Genomic DNA, 21496 nt, shown 5'->3' with positions numbered 1-21496 from the left:
GAAAAGTTGCTTAGAATTAGCCATTCTATAACATACTAAAAGTTAACATTAGTAACCATTAACCATTAAATAAACCCAATAGGCTGGTTTTGCTTCAAATAAGGATTAATTATATCTCAGTTGGGATCAAGTACAAGCGACTGTTTTATTATTACAGAGAAAACAGTTTAAAAAATCTTAATTTGGATAAAATGGAGACAGCCTTTCTATAATTCGGAGCTTTCTGGATAATGTGCTCCCGGATAACGAATCCTATACCTGTACTAAGATATCTTTCTACCTATAACCCATACCTCCCAACTGTTTTGCAGCTCCAAAAAGATTCACTGGCACTCAAAGGCTGGTGCAAATAGGGACAAAACCTTGCGTGTTTATTTGCAGATAAGAGCGGTGCCTATTATCCTGAATCCGGTTTTTTTTTCGGGACAGTCTCCATTTTGATAGCTCAGTCCGCAGTCCCGGATTTAGTGAAATTTCCCGAGTTTCTGTTGGATCTCCTGCACCAACGCCAGAAAAAGATACAAAGTTTCTAAAATTTTATTAAATAATAGGCTTTTGGCAGAGAGCTCAGAATACATAGATTAGATACATTTGTAACAATTTAAGATGAGCAAAGATACAATTGTGACAATTTGAGATAAGCAGGTCTCTTAGGGAAACTGTGACCTGCATTTTATGGTTATTTCACACGAGGAGATTCGGAGAGATTTTGTCGCCTGGCGACTAATCGCCTTGTCTTCTGAGCGACTTTCTCCCCGAACTGCCTCAGCGTTTTTTCCCATAGGCTACAATGAAAAGTCGCCTGCGCTAATGCACACGCGGCGATGCGTTTTCCATAGTCGCCTCAAGTTGCCTGTGCGACTATAGAAAACGCCTTATATATAGTCGCCTTCATTAGCAAAACTGTAATAACACATAAAACCTGACCCTAAAACCCACAGCAATGTGTTGAAACTTTCCATAGCCTGACAAATTTTGTAAAATAGATGTGGTATTTAGAGGGTGGGGCCATAAAATGTGCGTGGTCAAAGTGATGAAATTCTTTTTGACCCTCTTTCTATTTTTTTCCAATGTTGGGAGGTATGTATAACCTACATTCAGTGTAGCCCATTTTTAGAGCTTGTGTTTAGAAATATCTGTGGTATATCCGGAAGATGGCGCCCATGAGGTCCGCTGCGCTTACTCTGCACCAAAACGTGACCAATGTATTCAGGACATTTTTAGGGGTAATTAACTATGTGGGGGGAAGCAGGTAGGGGGAACTATCTAGGGTAGTAGGCTTTTATTTTTGGGGGGGATTTAGTTCTCCTTTAGGGAGGAACTCCACCATGCGTAAGGAGCCGACCCGTCGCTATGCGACGAAACGCATGCGACGCGTCGGATGTTATAAAGAAACCGGAAGTGAAGGAGAAATCACAGGTAAAAACTACATTTATCCGACTGTCGGATGGAAACGAAGCGCATTTTCATCCGACAGTCGGATAAATGTAGTTTTTACCTGCGATTTCTCCTTCACTTCCCTTAGGTTGATCCTATTCTAAAAGAGAATGTGCCAAGAAAGGGTTACATTTGAATATCATTATTGTTTGCAGTAAACTGAACATGAAACCAGTAACAAGAAGCCTCTGTGCATCTCTCCATGTATTAGCACCCACTATAAAACCCTCGTTTACTGAGCTTTCTAGGATTTCTACAGGAATCAGCACAAGAGTAAAATATACAGTGTATATTCTTAATTTCTTTAAATGGACCAATGCAGCAACCGTGCCAAAATATTTTCCTTCTAGAAGTAATAGACTAGCGCAGGCCGCAGATTTTCTCTGTAATGATAATTGCGCGCGAGTAGGTGCCAACGAGTCGTTTACATAACAAACAAGTTCATCTTTTTTTTCATTTATTTATTTTTCTCTCGCCTGTGCCATCTTGGAGAAACAGAGCACTGCCATTTTCATTGACACCGGACGGTTCGGAAAGTCATTATTTCAACATGTTAGTTTTCTTTTCTTTTTTTTTTTTTTTTTCTTTTTCTGCTTTTCCTTCGGCGATGGAGAAAACGACCTTGCTAATGCCATTTATTATTTAGCAGGGCTCTAGTCTAAGAGGTTTCTGTCACGTCGTATGATATAATATAGCGAGCGAGACCTAATCGACTGTAAATGTAAAGTACTTAGCATTCACAGCGAAAGACGCTAATAATACATCAGCAATGCTATTTCTCCGGGTGGCCTTTTGGCCAAGTTAGCTAATGGACTGGAGTTTCAGGAATAAGGGAGATTATTTAGACAGGGGATCTCAGAGATCATTTGTCAGCGGAGGATACTTAACGCGGACAAGGAAACCGAAAATCCCCGAAGATGAATGTTGCGGTGAGTGGAAGAATCATTTTTACAGCTCTTGACCCGAATGCGCTGCTATCTGATTGCTCGGCTCAGAGTTGGGTATTAGGTGTCTCCGTCTTTAGCATTTGTTAGATACAAGATAAATTTGCGGAATGTGGCTGAAATCGGAGATGGAGCAAACGAGGGCCTATTTCGGCTTAACGGAAGATGTGACATTGAAGCAAACGGTGGATTGTAGTAGAAACGACTCCAAACCCAGCAGGATTCGACTGGGGGTGGGGGGGTTGAATGTTCTCTTTCTTGCTGCTGGAAACAATTTGGCAAGTGCAACTGTTTCACAAACAAGGGCAGAAGTGTAAGTGATATCAGGCAAATGGAACATAAAGGCCTAGTTAGAGAGAGACAGGAAAAGACTGAATTCTATTTCATTGCATTGCAAGAGTTTTTGGGGGGGTAGGGGATGAATGTAAAGCATTGCAAGGTCTTCTGTTGGCGTCTGTTCAACTGCAGATTGAGGCCACTGGGATGGGCGCAGTCGGCACCAGCGATGGACGTGGCCAGCCATTCATTTTAAAGGAAGAGTAAAAAATAAAGTTATGACCTGCACTGATAAATCTGATGTGTTTGTTTCAGAAACACTTTTAAAGTTTATATCAACCAGTGACTCATGAGTAACATGTTGCTCCCCAACCCCTTGGATGTTGCTCCCAATGGCCTCAAAGCAGGTGATTATTTTTTAATTCCTGGCTTGGGTTGTATAAAAACCAGTTGTACTGTCAAACAGAGTCTCCTGTAGGCTACCAGTCCGCATAGGGGCTACTAAATAGCTACCAGAGCACCATCCAGGAACATTTTTTATGCTTGTGTAGCTCCCCAACTCCTTTTACATCCGAATGTTGCTCATGGGTAAAAAAGGTTGGGGACCGGTGGCGTAGCTAGATATTACTGGGCCCCAACAGCAAATTATTATTCAGGCCCCCAAAATGTCTAGAGGTTGATCTGTTTTACCAATATCTATTGAAATTGTATAGGAATTAGGGCCTCATGATCCCCTGTACCTACTGGGTCCTGCTGCAGCAAAGAATAGGGTCCAATGGAGGCAAGGGAACCATGGTATTAAATCCATCTGGAGCTGGAGGTAATTCTAGAAATCCCTAACTGTTTGCCTAAAACACACAACCAGTCAAACACGAATGCAATGTTTGAGGCCACAATGCAATAAGAAGAGCACGTGCTACAACTTGTGAGCAATTGATTGATAGAATTAATGATAGAAGACTGGGGGGAAACTCTGCATTGTGGGGGGAAAAAAACAATGTTGGATCACTGAATAATTTTCATTGTTAGCTGCCCAACCAGCTTTGGAGATATTTTTGAGTACTCTGTAATAAACTGGTTATAGTAAGCCACCGTGACATTTCTATTCCCTTTTAAAGGAGAACTAAAGAAGTAGCTAGAAATGTTGTACATTGTGTTTTGAGTTTCTATACCAGCACAAGGCAACCACAACCCTTTAGCAGTAAAGGTCTGTGTCTCCAAAGATGCCCCAGTAGCTCCCCATCTTCTTTTCTGCTGATTCACTGCACATGCTCTGTGCTGCTGTCACTTACTGAGCTTAGGGACCCACTCACAATATATACAGTACACATAGAATAGAAATGTCACAATATAAGGCTGATTAGTAATTAATACAGATAATTACTACATGGCAGCACAGAAACCAGTGCAATTAGCATCAGAATTTAATAATCAGCAAACCTGTAGCATCAGCTTATATTACAGCGGAAGCTCATTTTCTGCTGGATAATTAGTGACGAGCCCTAAGCTTAGCTTCTCAACAGCCAATCAGAGCCCACTGAGCATGTGAGTGTCACAGACACTTTCCAAGATGGTGACCCCCTGTGACAAGTTTGAAGTCCTGGATCATTGCTGCTATTGACAAGCTGAAACTTTAGCCTTGAGCAATAAGTTCAGTATATAAAATATGGCATTTTTAACCATATTTATTTTTAGGGTTTAGTTCTCCTTTAAATTCGTTATGGCCCCTGTGCCCTTTATTAGATGGGTCCAGAGCTTCCCCTAGGGCCCTTGTGTTTTCCTCCCCCTCCCACTACTGAACAAGAGATTAAACAATGAAATGTACTGAACTTCCCTACCCATAATTCTTTCCGCCTTGTCAGTTTTCTTAAAGATTGCTGCCATAAATGAAAACGATGGTGAATTTTTGCTCCCATTCTCGCTCTTATATATCATTTCCCAGCTGATGAGAAGAGATTGCTCGGCTATAGCCAGCGCACTACATTTCATCTCACATTTTACCTCCTGCCTCTCTGTCACTCTTTTTATTTACTTATTTACTTTTAGAAAGGCTATTAGATCGCTGCAGCGAATGGCGACAAGGTGCTGCCCTACGGAGCTATTGTTATGGATCATGTTTTAATTGTTCCCACATCCTGAAGATTTATGTTGGAGACAAGGTTGTGTCAAAGGGATCCAGTCCTTTCCCTGTGCCTATAAAATAAAAATATGTCTAGCAGCACTATCCTGACTCTCCAACCCACCCTGTGCACCTTCGTGCTCTCAATTCCTGCTTGACTGAGTTTTACAAGGAAGAAATGACTTGTCCCGAGCACATAAAGCAGCCACTTATAAATACGTTACTCCACCGCTGGCCTAGACAAAAACATCACTAAACATATTCCGCTGACATATATCATTGTCTACATAACAGAGGTATGTTTGGACAGTGGATAGAAAAACCCGTTCTCCTCAAAGTTTTAAGGAGAACGTTGCAGCCAATCATTCGGAAACAGAAGTAAAAGAAAAGTAAACCATTAAAACATGGGGCAAATTCACTAAGATTCGTAGTTGCGCCAGGTGCAACTTCGCCGCGCTTCGCCGCACTTCGCCACACTTCGTCAGGCGTAGTTTCACAAGCACTCCGCAAATTCACTAAAATCCGAAGTTGCGCTCAGGGGTAGCGTAAGGTTGCGAAGTTGCGCTAGCGTTGATTCACTAAGCGAAGCGAAGTTACGCTAGCGAAGGTTAATTTGAATACGGCGCCAAATTCAAATTTCAATGGAGGAACACGTATCAGCACTACAAATGCCTAGAAAACCTTCAAAACATCAAATAAATTTTTTATTTTGCCCTACACATGTGCCCCATGTATAGTTAAGGTGCCATGAGTTAGGAAATGTAGGGGGGAAGGAGGGGAGCCCCAAAAAAATTTTCGATCTTTTTCAGCCTATCACCCATAATATAGAAAACACGCCAGCGTTTTTTGGGACTTAGAAAAAATTTGAACTTTTTTGGAAGCAATCCCTATCTACTCTATTGCGCTTCGCCTGGTCTGAGGTGGCGAAGGAAGTCTAGCGTAAAAGGTAGCGTTCAGTACAATGCACGCATTAGTGAATTTGCGTAGTTACGTCCGTAGCGAAAATTCGCCAGGCGTAAGGGTGCGAAGTAACACTAGCGAATCTACGCCAGCGTTCGTTAGTGAATTTGCGAAGTAACGAAAATGCCCAACGCTAGCGAATTGACTCTACCGTTCGGCGCTTCGGTGCTTAGTGAATAGCGACTATAAAGCTTTTAACTCATCAACAGCCATTCGGACGAGTAACAAAATGTTTTAAAGATTACTCAAGTTCCGTTTTGGCACTACCACTAGAAAGCCACATTACCCGCTGGATGTTTAGGTTACCCAATGAATGAATGGAAGAGTAAAGATGCACCGAATCCAGGTTTTGGGTTGGTTTTAGCCAAATTCTAGAGCTGATTGCTACTCCACTTTTAGGTTGAGAGTAATTGCAGAGGTTGCGTCAACATGCAAATAATGGAAGCTAAAAAATCAGAGGCAGGCATCATTTTGACGTTGAACGCCATCTCAACCCAATTTTTAGTACAAATTACATCTGCTTTGATCAAGACACTGGTTGAACTTGTTTTGACACATTTGTGCAATTGTATCTGGTTTAAGACAGCTGGATTGTGGGGTAAATGCTGCATTTTGGGTAAATTGACCTCCACTGTCCCAAACTAACACAAATCCAAAACAGTCTACATCACCATAACTTCTACTCTAAACATTTTAAAGACCTCCGGTACCCGAAAGTGATGTCCCAGAAGTGGGTGAAGATTAGGCATGTCAATTGGTACAATATTAAAGGGATACTGTCATGGGAAAAACAATGTTTTCAAAATGAATCAGTTAATAGTGCTGCTCCAGCAGAATTCTGCACTGAAATCCATTTCTCAAAAGAGCAAACAGATTTTTTTATATTCAATTTTGAAATCTGATATGGGGCTAGACATTTTGTCAATTTCCCAGCTGCCCCAAGTCATGTGACTTGTGCTCTGATAAACTTCAATCACTCTTTACTGCTGTACTGCAAGTTGGAGTGATATCACCCCCTCGCTTTCCCCCCCAGCAGCCAAACAAAAGAACAATGGGAAGGTAACCAGATAGCAGCTCCCTAACACAAGATAACAGCTGCCTGGTAAATCAACACTCAATAGTAAAAACCCATGTCCCACTGAGACACATTCAGTTACATTGAGAAGGAAAAACAGCAGCCTGCCAGAAAGCATTTCTCTCCTAATGTGCAGGTACAAGTCACATGACCAGGGGCAGCTGGGAAATTGACAAAATGTCTAGCCCTATGTCAGATTTCAAAATTGAATATAAAAAAAAAATATAGATTGATGCTTTTTGAAAAAAAACATGTTTTCCGATGACAGGATCCCTTTAAGGATATTGTTCAATGAAAAGCAAAGAAGCCATGGCCACTGCTATTGCCCCCACTGCATCAGTTCAGACCCTGCAGTCAAGCTTCTCAATAGGCTTTGTCACACTTGAGTTAAAGGCATAACACATAGCAGATTTTATAGGATATATATTGCCGAACTGGGAAGGAGTTTGTAAGGAGGTGAAATAAGGATTTATTTTGACAGAAACAAGGACATGTCTGATTTTCAAAGGGGAGGTGTGTATAGTTGTGTAAATAGTTGGGCAATGGTCAGCCAGCAAGTGGAGGCACAAACCCCTATGGTTGGCCTGTAGGGGAATTCTCTACAGAAGCATATATAAGTAAGAGCAGAAGCTATGTGCTTCCTCGTTGACCTAGAAACATCTTGAGGCAGCACCAAGACATGGCCAGATTTTTGGGAGACTGTCTATTTCAGGGCTAGTTAGTGATAGAAGGGTGTTTAGTTCTCTCTAGGAGTGAAAGGTAGGCAGGCTAGTAAGAAAGAACAGTCTGTTGTGTTGACAAGGAGTGATTAGATGAGGTAGAGCCCTTGAGGAGATTGTGCTCCAGGTAGGGTTAAGCATTTTTGTGAAGTTAGGAGAAGCTTAGGCACTGTATGAGAATCAGGGGTGGAGGTTTAGAGTGGGAGGAGGCCCCTGTACAAATAACAGCACTCTGCTTGTGCAGCGCCAGATTTCGATGACGGGCGCCCCTAGGCCGCGTGGTCCGATAAGGCGGCCGCGCGGTCCTAGCGCCCACCTCACCTCCCCTTCCCAGCGCGCCGGCGAAAAAACGCTGGCGCAGCTGCTGTAATTGAATGGGGACGCACACGTCCCCATAATGCGGCTGGGCGGCATGCCGCCCCTATTTTTTTGCCGCCCTAGGCCCGGGCCTATGCGGCCTTGCCGCAAATCCGGGCCTGTGCTTGTGCTTCCCCTTCATGGCAGGGGTCCTGGAGGCTTCAGGAGAAGAATGCTGTGAGTGTGGGAGGAAAACAGATAAAAGGCAGAAGTATGCTGCATTGTGTAATTATATCAACCAGTGCCCGATCTGTAACCTGCCTCCCTGCAAGAAGATGTCAATAAACTGTGTCTTTGTTCATTGCAACTTTGTGAGTATGCCAGCTTCTTATAGTAAAGGTCATTCATATACATCTGATTGTACTAAGTATCCTCTAAGTAAGCCATGGGTGGCACTTTTACAAATTCATGATTTTCAGGTTCATCTCCTGTCTCCCAGCCCCATCAATATTCCCCAGTCTTTTACTTACACACAAGTCCCACTGTGACTCCTGTAACCTTTACACTTCCCCCCTGTTTTTCTAGGCAGAACGTCTACAGATCTCAGCAATGAGTTTCCTTTCTGAAGGATTGGATTCAGTTTCAGATACAGAGACAAGTGTATAGCAAAGTGCTCATTAGCAGAGTTACATCGATTAGCAAGATCTTTTTTCTTTTTGACATTTGTAAATTTAGGGATAAAATGGAACACTTCAATATTTGAAAAATAATTTGAAGACAAAGGGCTGAGACACAATCTCATTTCATGTGTTAGTTCTGTCTAAGGACTTTATATTTATTTCTCATATTATTTTCTCCTTCGATAAAGATTCTATATCAAACTAAGGGTCAGAATGATAAAAACTAAAATTTACGTTTTTACTAGTGATGGACGAATAAATTCGCCAGGCATGGATTTTTGGCAAATTTGCCGCCCGCATATGTTTTTGCAAAACTGCATCGAAAATTCCATGGTGAAAAATCCGCAAATCCTGCAACAAAAAAAAAATTGTCGTGCCCTATAATTGTCGCGCGTCAAAATTATTTTGAAGCCCGTTGACTTCAATGTGTTTCACAAATTTTCACCATTTCAAATTTTTACACTGTTTCACGAAAAGAATTCGCCCAAAAGGATTCGCCCATCACTTTTTTGCTTCAAAAATCAGGAATTCAAATTTGAGTAGAATGGGAGTTCACCGCATTCAGGTGGCTTTAAGTGATTCCGTTTTAAATGTTTTCATGAATTAGTGCACATTCAAGATTTTCAATGGTTTTTGAATTTAACAAATACAACTTGAATGCAGTGCAATCACAATCTACGCTTTATTTTCAGAGTCTGCCAAATTTCAAATTGTTCTTGAAAATTCTACTTGAAAAATAATTAAAACATTTTTTGGACCTTACATGAACTTACTTGTTTGTAGGTGCTAATTCATCCTGAACAAATCTCAAAAAATCAAGTTTCACCATTTTCCACCAGAAGCGTCAGCCTCTACTGAGCATGCTCCCCAAGCTTTACGGCAGTCAATGGCAGATAAACCATTACAACTGATACAGTATATTAGGCTTAAACCCCATTGCTGTTTACACTCACCCATTCCAGTGGTCCAGTGGTTGCCTGATTTTTGCTCACCTTTATTTAATCAATCCCTGTTTCCCTTTCCAGGTTAAAGTGTTCTTTGGCAGTGCTGTAATAGTGTCAGGGGTCCTTTGTTTTTTAGGGGAATCACAATGTGTTCTGTTTCTTTTGAACCCACTTGGTTGGTCAGTAGCGATGAGTGAAATTTTTCCCCAGACATGGATTCACGGTGAAATTTTGTATTTTACAATTACTGAATTTTTTATAAAACCACAAAATTTGCCATGAAAAAACACCTAATGACTCCAATGCATTTTTGATATGACAAAAAACACATATAGACTCCAAAGCAATTGTGAGAAAAATAGAAGAAATGCACCTATTGACTCCATTGGATTTCATGAAATTTGTCATTTTGCAAATTTTTCCACAGTTTGGCAAATTTTCCAGTGAAGCAAAATGGGACAGATTCGCTTATCACTAATGGTCAGTGCTGGAGAGATTGGACGCCTCAGGTCACTCTAGGAGTGATAGTTAGGATAAGTAAGTAGAGCAGCCTGAAGCTCCAATCAGAAGACCATTAAAGGTTAATACTCCATACGCCAGTGTAGGGACTCAAGTGGCAAGGCTCAGAAACAGAGAGGTTCCTGGAGTTAGAACCACTGTGAGCATTACTCTACCCCTAAGAACTAGTTCAAGTCCTTTACCTGTAGGTAGGTAGGGGGGTGTGTGTGTGTGTGTGTGTGTGTGTGTGTGTGTGTGTGTGTGTTCCTTCCTCCATCCTACAGCAAAGCCCCACCTGAGAGAGTCCCATGTAATGTATCATCTACCTGGAGTTAAAACTGTCCGAGACCAAGAAATTACTTGTCGTTACAACTGGGTAAGAACAGCTAAGATCCTAGAGTGGTCCATCAAACTTAGTATAGTTAGTATAGATATGAGTATATATAATTTATGTTACAGTAGGGAGGGGTGTGTGTATGGCTACTGGGTTTTCATTTGGAGGGGTTGAACTTGATGGACTTTGTCTTTTTTCAACCCGATTTAACTATGTAACTATGTAAGATCCTAGAGTGGTCCATCAAACTTACACGTAAGATCCTAGAGTGGTCCATGAACTGACTTGTTCTTACAACTGGGTAAGAACAAGTAAGATCCTATAGTGTTCCATCAAACTTACATGTAAGATCCTAGAGTGGTCCATGAACTGACTTGTTCTTACAACTGGGTAAGAACAAGTAAGATCCTATAGTGGTCCATCAAACTTACAAGTAAGAAGCAACGTAGGTGGTTCTTTACAGTGAGGTCAGTGAGGTTGCAGAATGCACTGCAGGGTGATGTTGTGATGCTGATTCAGTTAATGACTATAAGAGGGACTTGGATGATTTCTTGGACAGACATAATATCAAAGGCTATTGTGATACTAAATTCTATAGTTAGTATATATATGGGTATATAGAATTTATATGAGAGTATGGAGGGGTGTGTGTATGGATGCTGGGTTTTCATTTGGAGGGGTTGAACGTGATGGACTTTGGTTTTTTTTTCAAACCGATTTAACAAGGTAACTATGTAACTATGTAAGATCCTAGAGTGGTCCATGAACTTACTTGTTCTCACAAATGGGTAAGAATATGGTTTCCCTTCCTATCACAAAGCATTCATTGACAAGGTTAGATTGTGTATTCAGAAAATGGCACAATTGAGGTGAGAGACTCTATCTCACCTCCTTCGTGGCCAAGGTTTGAGAGGGTCTGAGCACCAGGCACGAGGTCAATCACATCAGCACCCAGAACACAGAACGGTTCAGAGAGTCGAATGCAAGTGGCAAGCAGACAAAGAATACAAGATAAGGGATGTGTTTGTGCTACAAATACTTCAGCTGATGCAGATAGTCAGGGCCTAACAAATGATCCTGCCCATGGAAAATGAACAGAGTCGCTCAATTGGTATTAACGCTAAATTTTCTTCGGCGCAGGGTCACCTTGCTATTGTGTAGATTTCAGTCTTGCGCCAGGGAGATTAATAAGGCCTGGCGGACTATTTATACGAATCAAAATGACACTCAGCAGTTCCAGAACAACGTCTTCATTTGTAATGATGCTTTAAAAGCCAATCAAATGAGATGGAATAGGGGCCAGGTCAATTTTTCAAAAGGGAATAAAAATGTAGAAGAGAGATATTTAACACTGTGAGTACAAGTACAAAGTAAGGTGGCATGTACACAATGGGGAGCACATATCGATGCCAACTATTTAGGTACTTGTGTCCAAACCCACTCCTAAATTTCCATGTGGCTGGGCGTAATGGTGCGGAAATGTGTCTATTGATTTTGGTGAAACCTGTAGCTTCCACAACCATGAGTTTCCACAGTGTCGATAGGTGCAATTTGTGTCTAGTGATTGAGTCTCCGTTGTGAATATGAACTCCAGAAGTGACGCCACTTGCACCCAATTTGAATCACTGGGCACAACTGTGGTCATTGGGGCAATAACTCTGCACCAAGCCCCCCACAAAAAAAAACTTCCGAGGGGCACTGCAGCTCCTACTTGACCCTCCCACCACCAGTGTCGGACTGGACCTGCGGGACATCGGGAAAAAACCCGGTGGGCCCTCATGGGTCCCCAACAGGCCAGACCTGCTCCGCGATAAAAAAAACCCTGTGCTTCTTGTTGGTGCAGGCACATTAAGCACACCATGTTCATGCATGCGCAGGGCAGCCATCAGGGGGGACAGGGGGAGAGTTGTAGGGGGCCCCAAGGGTAAGGGGGGCCTGGTCATGCCACACTTACTTGATTAGCTGGGCCCCCCATCTTTCTAAGAGCTGCTGACTTCGGGAAGGCATGGACGTTTAAGGGGCCCTAGCCACCAATTTTCTTATAATGTGGGGGGGGGGCCCTGGCCCTGGCCACCCATTTTGGCCACCAATTTTTTTTTCTCATGTGGGGTACTGGCCACCAATATTTTTGTGGCGACAAATGTTTTTTTATGGGGGGCCCTGACCACCAATATCTTTTTATTTTTTATTAACATGTGGGAATATTTTTTTTGTTTTTTTACTGTGTGGTGGGGAGGGCAGACCTGTAGGTGGGGCTTGCGGTGGGCGCAGCCCAGGGGGCCCAGGAAATTATGTCGTATGGGGCCCTACGATTTCTGATGGCGGTCCTGTGCATGCGCGTTTATCGCGCTTTGTTTGCGCATACGCATTCAGCGCGCCGGCAGCGGGCCAGACTGTCAAAGGTCAGGAAGGGGCCCCCGGGGACTGCCAGGAGGGCCCTCCATTTGCAGCCCCGATGGGCCCCTAAGGCTCCAGTCTGACTCTTCCCACCACCCACCCACATACTCGATTGCGTTCCCAGCTCTCCTGGCTGATTGCTTGGGAGTAGGTAAGAGAGCAGCTGGGGTGGGGGGATTTTCATAACTATAGAGGAAGCAGACCGTGTGGTCTGGGTCCCCCACGATGGCATGGTCTTCTTCCTCTATAGTTAAGCCACTGACCACTGTGGTGGAGGCAATTACGCTGGGAAACTGCTACATTGTGGGTAAATAGAATTGTGATTTCTGTCCCAAAATGCACTTTGTACATACCGCTTGCCTTTCTAAATAACCTCAGTAGTTATTCTGTAACACAGACGTTGGGGATGTAAAAAAACAGGGCACAAGTTCAGCGAAAACATAGAAAGGGTGCAGAAAGGTGAGCACAAACACGAAGCAGACGAGGGCAAAAATTTGCCACTTTTAATGCAAATGCCCCAGCTAATTGATCCCAGTGGCACAAGAGGTTGTCCAGAGAAAGGGCAGTAAAGTAAATAAAAGAAAGACAGGATCCAAGGTTTTTGGAAGCTATGATTGCTTTTAGAGGTCTGTAACACCTATTTGGGCCACTCGGGGTTAATTCACCAGCTAGAACACTAGAGCATGGGTTACACACGACTTACACCCAGGGCAGGGCCTTCGCTAAGTGGAAGTGTTCCCTCTATGGTGTAGTGCAACTACATTCCCCCCAGGCTACTGTGCACACAAAAACAACTTGGGCGCCAGGAGGTTCTTAACAATCAGGAACGGTTTATTATGCCAAAAAGGGCAAATGAGCACAGGTTTCAGTAGTCACGCAGGAGTTGAGGAAAACAGCATATTGAGAGGTCACACAGATCAAAGGCTCACACAGAGAGTACACAGGCAATTGCAGTACAACCTTTCCCTCCTGGAAGTTGTCAGGAAGCAGCTTGTACCCTACAGTCCCTCTTCACTGAGGTCCCTGACTGGAGGCAACACACACATCCTCTGGGAAGCTACTCCCTTACTGCAAATCCTTGTTGGAGCTTCAGCTGCTCTTTCTCTCTCACCTCTCTGCCTTTCTCTCCTAGAGAGACTATGACAAGTCTGCCCTAGTATATCTGTTCCTCATTCACGGGGTTTCCTGGTCCCCGACTTGGACACATGACTTCTTCTGGGCCTATTGCACTCAGTCCCCCTGAGCACATCCAGCTGGAATCACATCCAGAGGCAAAAGAGCAGTGTCATCAAATCTCTCAGCCTATCACTGTAAAGGTTATTCTGTAACAGGGATTCTACCCAATAACCCAAGGAAATGGTGAAAAGATTAACTCTATAGGGCCTGTATCCCGATAGGGCCCTACAGGTCCATAACATTATAGCAACACAGCTATTACCTTGTACTTAGCACAATTCAGCAGGAACCGCCCCCTAAATTTGCTGATAGTCTGTAAAGAGAGATCCCATAAAACTATGGCAGCATAGGTATTCCCTGTACTAAGCACAATTCAGCAGGCACAGCCCCCTAAGTTTGCTCATAGTCTGTACAGAAAGATACCATAAAACTTTGGCAGCATAGGTATTCCCTGTACTAAGCACAATTCAGCAGGAACAGCCCCCTAAATTTGCTCATAGTCTGTACAGAAAGATACCATAAAACTTTGGCAGCATAGGTATTCCCTGTACTAAGCACAATTCAGCAGGAACAGCCCCCTAAGTTTGCTCATAGTCTGTACAGAGAAATACCATAAAACTATGGCAGCATAGGTATTCCCCTGTACTAAGCACAATTCAGCAGGCACAGCCCCTAAGTTTGCTCATAGCCTGTACAGAGAGATCCCATAAAACTATGGCAGCATAGGTATTCCCCTGTACTAAGCACAATTCAGCAGGAACAGTCCCCTAAGTTTGCTCATAGTCTGGACAGAGAGATCCCATAAAAATATGACAGCATAGGTATTCCCTGTACTAAACACAATTCAGCAGTAACAGCCCCCTAAATTTGCCATAATCTGTAAAGAGAGATCCCATAAAACTATGTCAGCATAGGTATTCCCTGTACTAAGCACAATTCAGCAGGAACAGTCCCCTAAGTTTGCTCATAGTCTGTACAGAGAGATCCCATAAAATTATGGCAGCATAGGTATTCCCTGTACTAAGCACAATTCAGCAGGAACAGTCCCCTAAGTTTGCTCATAGTCTGTACAGAGAGATCCCATAAAACTATGGCAGCATAGATATTCCTCTGTACTAAGCACAATTCAGCAGGAACACTCCCCTAAGTTTGCTCATAGTCTGTACAGAGAGATCCCATAAAACTATGGCAGCATAGGTATTCCCTGTACTAAGCACAATTCAGCAGGAACAGTCCCTAAGTTTGCTCATAGTCTGTACAGAGAGATCCCATAAACTATGGCAGCATAGGTATTCCCTGTACTAAGCACAATTCAGCAGGAACAGTCCCCTAAGTTTGCTCATAGTCTGTACAGAGAGATCCCATAAAACTATGGCAGCATAGGTATTCCCTGTACTAAGCACAATTCAGCAAGCACAGCCCCTAAGTTTGCTCATAGTCTGTACAGAGAGATAACCACAATTCATGAAGACAATTTGTTCACTGCCTAGTAGGGATGTGTGGGCCGGCCCAATATCCGCGGGACCTGCGGGTTCGGGCCGACCTCACAGCCCCCTTTGCAGTGGCAGGTGGATCTGGGTCGAGCTCTTCTTCCTGCTCTACCCGCCCACCACCTTTTAAGGGTTCCGAATTATGGCTTCCAGTTTTATAGCTGCGCGCCTGCTCGATCCGCCCCTTTTGTGACATTATCGGTGGGGCGGGTCAGCGCGGGTCTATGAAAGTAACCCGGAAGTCTGACTCAGGCAGGCGTGGGTGGAGGGAGGGTGGGTCGGTGAGGGTTGGGTTTTACCTGACCAGCATATCACTACTGCGTAGCTAAAGAGAAGAATGCAGGTTTTGTTGGGCTTAGCCTTCCCAAAAAAAGATCTGTTGTCATGAATCAGCTTTGGTTTCAAACCCCATTCAACAGAGCAGTGCAGCGTTATTAATATGTCCAACAGCTCCGCACTTGGCTTCTCTACTTTATATTAAGTGAAGCCCAATGCATTCAAAATCCGTGCAATTTACTTGTCCGACATGAAAATACAATTTGCTGAAAACGTCAGATCCAAGCCGAACGAAAACATTCTCAAGAATGATATCCCGGCACTGCGTTTGGTTTCCCCTTTGTTTCTATAGCCTACATCCTTCTCTTATCCCAGCCATTTCTACTGTCTGCTTTTGTTCCATGCAATTCAGTGCGGTAAAACAATAAATGATACGGCGCAGAGCAAAATGCAATGGGACATAGGGAAATGATTGAAAATGAAAAAATAAATAAACTTTGAGAGCCGTCGGGCCTAATCCCAAAAGCAAAAGGATTATTTCTGGGATTCTGCTAGCTGCCGGGCGATCAATACATCAGCTATTGGCAGGTGCCTTTATATTAAAGAACATATGGCTCCTCGACGAGGATATGAGTAGAGTAGATGAGTTATTCAAGGTAAAGTGCTTTAGCTGATCACATTTTGGCAGGATCTTTTGGTTTATAGTTCTTTCTACCAAACTGCCAGCCCTCCAGCTGACAGGTAAGGAATGGAGGACCAGGAAGGGGATTTTATTCGTGTTTTTAATTGGAAAGCACCATCATTAAAGAATATATGAAATAAAACATTAGCATGTACAGGGAGCTAAAAGCATCCAGCATTGAGACATATTGTGCTTCATAAAATTACAAATGACTCATAATTTTAATTAGCAAAAGCAGACTTATGACTTCAATGATTGGACCATCTGAAACAGCTTCAGCTTGGAGATCAGTGGCCTGCTAGAGCCCTCTACTGGGAGGATACTGGGACACACGAGAAAATGATACTTGGAATTTAGTTTATTTCCTCTTAAGGTGTTAAAGGCAACTTCTGTACAGGTCTGGGGGAGTCCCAATAGCTAGAGGGCCACAGGCTGGTCATCCCATGGGTCATACCGAAAAAAACTGTCCCACAATATTTTTCATGTGTTCATTTATATACATTTTCACAAAAAGGTGCCTGCTCTGATATTGGGGACAAAGTTCAAATGACCTTCTCTACAATAAAACCAGCCTATTGTATGCATCAAAATACTGCATATTCTAATATAGATAAGAGAGTGAATACATTTGGTTAAGAGAAGAGGCCTTCAGACTTCTGGGTTTTAAGTCCTGCTTTCAATGGAGTAACTAGATGTTACCTGGCACCACAACAAATTAATTTTAGGGCCCTCAACATATCTAGAGTTTATCCTGTTTTACCAATATATGTTCAAATTGTTTTTTTAGGGCCTCATGGGGCCACCAATACCTAATGAGCCCCCCAGGAGCAACCTCTGCTTATGTCCCTGCTCGCTTTCATGGTCCAACATTTCTTCAGATCCTCTTATCACAGTAATTTTCTTTTTCAGTTAAAGCCCCACCCAAGGTCCAAACTATGGTCAGGGCCCCATTTGCTTATTAAATTAATACGTTTGCGTAATACAAAAACATGGGGCCCCAGCCCTCATGGCCCGCTGACCCAGGACTGCAGCCCTCCCTGATGTCCAGAGTCTGCAGGCCCGTAAACCCCTGCTGTAGGCACCTTTGCTGGCCTGGATCTATGACTGGGTCTATGGGCCCATTTCCCCCCAGCTGTCTGGGAGCAATGGGCCCAAGAGAAGAGAGGCCACACTCATTGGGCATTGGGTTGGGGGAGGATGTTGGGCCTTTAAGGTGACGGCCCCTGTAGACCCCAGACACCCTGTGCAACACTGTACATATGTAGGAAAATCATCCATTCAGTCATAGTTTCATGAATATCCAGGACATATAATGCATACAGTAGTTGCCCCAAATGACTTTAATTGATGCTGGCCTTCAGATATAAGTAGGGGAGCAACTGGTTGTCCTGCCATTGCTCTAAGCAACACCAGGTGGGCAGCCCTAGCCCCCCATTCACAGTCATTCTCCTCTTGTACCATAGATACCCAATAAGCACTAACCCTAAGATGTATCCTATTTGACCTTCAGACAGGGCCTTTCTTCTGCTGCTTTGGGTCCCCCTAAAGGGGCCAGCACCACAGTTTGAAGAAATACTGGTTTAGAGAGGGAGAGATGATGGAGTCTTAGATGCTAAAGCAAAATCCAACCAAAGATCCAATCACTTCTAACATGGGGCAATGTGATCTAGGGGTGTAACCAGGACCCCCTGTCTATAAGAAGCTGATCATTGTCCATATCCCTCCTGCACCCCCCCAGCCACCACTCCGTCACCCAATAAAAACACAGCATCTAAGTGAACTAATAGTGTCATTTTCTACTGTGTGCCAAATTTGCCCTTTATGACAAGAATATAGAGCTGATCCCAAAAACCTATCCATCCCTGGCTCCATAGGGCTGCACAAAATTCATTCCCCACATCACTAGTAATAAGGCTTCTCTGTGCATTACTCTCTTTTGATCAGTTCATCCCGGTTTCTGTGCTGTTGCTTGGCAACCTATGAACAAAAATGAGCAGGGTGCACCCTATTTTCTCTTCTTTACACTTCAGAATAAGGGCACGGGAAGGAATTTATAGGCATCTGAGTGTATTCTCAAGGGGGTGCTGTAGCATTTGTGGAACCCGCACATTATGCAGCATCAATGTGAGTGTGAAACAACGACACGGCAGCTTAGAGAGGAACTAGATTCAACATTCTACATTGGCTTCTGTCCAATTAGATATTATTGAGGAGGGGGATTTAACAGAAAGAATAAAATATAGTGTAGTATTTTTTCAAAAAAAATTTTTTTTGTTATTTGTTTTTTTTAAAAAATTTCTTAAACACCCACCGTGGTTATTGACAGTGATGATAGTGTTCTTTTATTTAGCTTAGAAAAAGAGAGCCCAAACTGTGATAGTTGTGAAATAACAAGTGAAAAAAAATATATATAAAAAATGAAAATAAAAAATAAAAAATAAAAATAAAAATAAAAAATAATTTTCTGTACTTGGAGATCGTCTCAAACAGGTGGAGGAGGACCTGCAAGTGCTGAACTGTGGGGAAACCAAAGTTTGTCCTTGGATACAACCTGATATATTTCAATTAGATATTAGGGGGTGTACTGTTTGTTTAAGGTACCAAAAGATGGCATGGCAAGACTTGTGCAAAACAACCCAAAATGTATTCATACCCCCCTGATTATATCTAAAGGCTCATTCACTGGTCACATACTTCCCAACTGTCATGTCACCTTCATTAGCAACATTGTAATAACACATAAAGCATGACACTAAAGCCACCAGAAATGAGTTCAGACTTTCCACAATCTACCAAATTGTGTCTAATGGATGTGGTATTTAGGGGGTGTGGCCATAAAATGGGCATGGTCAAAAAATGTTGCCACGCTATGCACAGCAGATCTTTTTGTCCCTCTTTCTATTTTTATGGTGTTGGGGTATGCGGGTGGCTGGCCAGGGCGCAAGCAAAATCTGCCATGTTTCTGACTGTCAGCACCTGTGATCCTGAAGTGTAAAGACATGCGTCCCCCATGAATACAGCTCTGTTAGCACTCAACACCACTGTATCCCTGAGGGCAGGCCTCTACATAACCCCTAACTTGTGCGCAGGGTCGGACTGGGCTGTCCAGGGCCCACCAGGACTGCAACTGAAGGCTATGTTCTGGGCAGGGGAGAGGGTATGTTCTGGGCAGGGGAGAGGGTATGTTCTGGGCAGGGGAGAGGGTATGTTCCGGCCAGGGGAGAGGTTATGTTCTGGGCAGGGGAGAGGTTATGTTCTGGGCAGGGGAGAGGCTATGTTCTGGGCAGAGGAGATGCTATGTTCTGGGCAGGGGAGAGGTTATGTTCTGGGCAGGGGAGAGGTTATGTTCTGGGCAGGGGAGAGGTTATGTTCTGGGCAGGGGAGAGGTTATGTTCTGGGCAGGGGAGAGGCTATGTTCTGGGCAGAGGAGATGCTATGTTCTGGGCAGGGGAGAAGGCTTGGTGGCTGGGGCCCATCAAGGCCAGAGTCTACCATGTTTTTCCTCTGTGTGCTGGTGGCCCAGTCCAGCATTGCTTGTGCTCCATTCAGATCTGCACATTATAGGCAGAAGATGCAGGGTGCAAAGGAGTACTGTATTAATCCTGTGTCTGCAGCTATGCAGCCGCACAGTGGTGTGACTAAGGTACTGGCAGATGAATAATAGATGCCTGAATAGAAAGATGTGTAACAAACAGTTACAATAACAAACAAAGCCTCAAAGAGCAAAAGTTTTTCAGCTGTCCCCCATTGAAAAGCTCGAAAATGGCAGGAGAAGAAGTAAATAATTAAACGAAATATTAAAATAATAAACAAAGACCAATTGAAATTTTTCTACGCATAGGCCACTCCATATTTTTTACCAAACAGATTTCACTAAAGCCGTGCCCTGAATCTATACTGGTTGTATCAGCCCCATGGCACTGAATCGAAGAAAAGGGTTACATTTAATTCCGCCCGTGCATTATGCCAAGTCATCTCCCACCTGGGAGGGGAGTGCAGAGCCGGCTGCAGCCGAGATCATTATGCCGGGAAGAGAAATTATATTAAATCACTCAACTTTCAGAGCTGATTTTACAGCAGCAACAGAATCTCTTGCAGCAAAAAAAGAAAACTATAGCAAAAGGTGAGAAAGGGATACGACAAGAATATGTGTTATATGGGGTTTTACTTTCCCTTTGGGGCAGGGGTAACAGAGGGGGGCAGGGATATAACAGAAGACTGATGTTGAATAAAATATCAAAGAAATAAAAAGACCATGAAATATTCTGAGCTCATAGAGGAGACAGAGGCCCTAATGTTACCCTGGGACATTCGCAAGAATCAGTGGTCGTAACTCATTGAATAAATGAAGAATGACTTTAGGGTTCCTACCTGCTTGCACTCGGGAGTGGAGACTGGACGCAGCCAACTGTTTGCAGCACAACATCAGCACGTAGGCCAGAAAGAGCCAATGAGAGGGAAGCATGACTTTGGCATGGAATTTCATCCTGCAAGAAATAACAACAAGCCTAAGGGTCAGCTATGAGCGGAGACAATAAATACCCCAGATGTTGGGGTCTAAAGGTTATAAATATTTTTTAATATGATGTAGAGATCGATATTCTGAGACAATTTGCAATTGGTTTTCATTTTTTATTGTTTATGGATTTTGAGATATTTAGATTTTTACTAAGCAGCTCTCCAGTTTGCAATTTCAGAAATTGGTAGGGTCCAAATTACCCTAGCGACCATGCCTTGATTTGAAGAAGAGACTGGAATATGAATAGGAGAGGGTCTGAATAGGAAGATGAGGAATACAGAGTATTGATAACTTTGTAACCTTACATTTGTTGTTAGATGGGGTCAGCGACCCCTATTTGAAAGCTGGAAAGACTCAGAAAAACAGGTGAATAATCCAAAACCTATAAAAAAAGAAAAAATTAAGACCGACGGAAAAGTTATTTCGAATTAGCCATTCTAAAACATACTAAAAGTTAACTTAAAGGTGAACCACCCCTTCAACATAAATCCTTTGTTCAGTTTTTCTTTAAAATTGTAAGTGTGCTGTCTCCTGATACCCTGACTTTTAAATATATATATCACCACTATATTTACATATCATTATACAGGTATGGGACCTGTTTTCGAGAATGATCGGGACCTGGGGTTTTCCGGATAACTTGATCTTTCCATAATTTGGATCTTCATACCTT

At 43.1% G+C, this 21496-nt stretch overlaps 1 protein-coding gene across 1 annotated transcript in view; it reads right to left on the bottom strand.

The window, feature by feature from the left end:
* Window positions 1–21496, bottom strand: part of LOC108713590 (chemokine-like protein TAFA-4) — a 136975-nt gene that overhangs the window by 52710 nt on the left and 62769 nt on the right. Inside the window, exon 3 of the mRNA XM_041590896.1 lies at window positions 20676–20791. Coding sequence (XP_041446830.1) covers window positions 20676–20791 — 116 coding nt within the window. The remainder of the gene's footprint in view (window positions 1–20675; window positions 20792–21496) is intronic.

Source organism: Xenopus laevis, chromosome 4L (genome assembly GCF_017654675.1).
Source record: "Xenopus laevis strain J_2021 chromosome 4L, Xenopus_laevis_v10.1, whole genome shotgun sequence".
In the NCBI taxonomy this organism is placed as follows: Eukaryota; Metazoa; Chordata; class Amphibia; order Anura; family Pipidae; genus Xenopus; species Xenopus laevis.
Note: the sequence above shows the minus strand (reverse complement) of the source record. Positions and strands in the feature narration are given on the sequence as shown.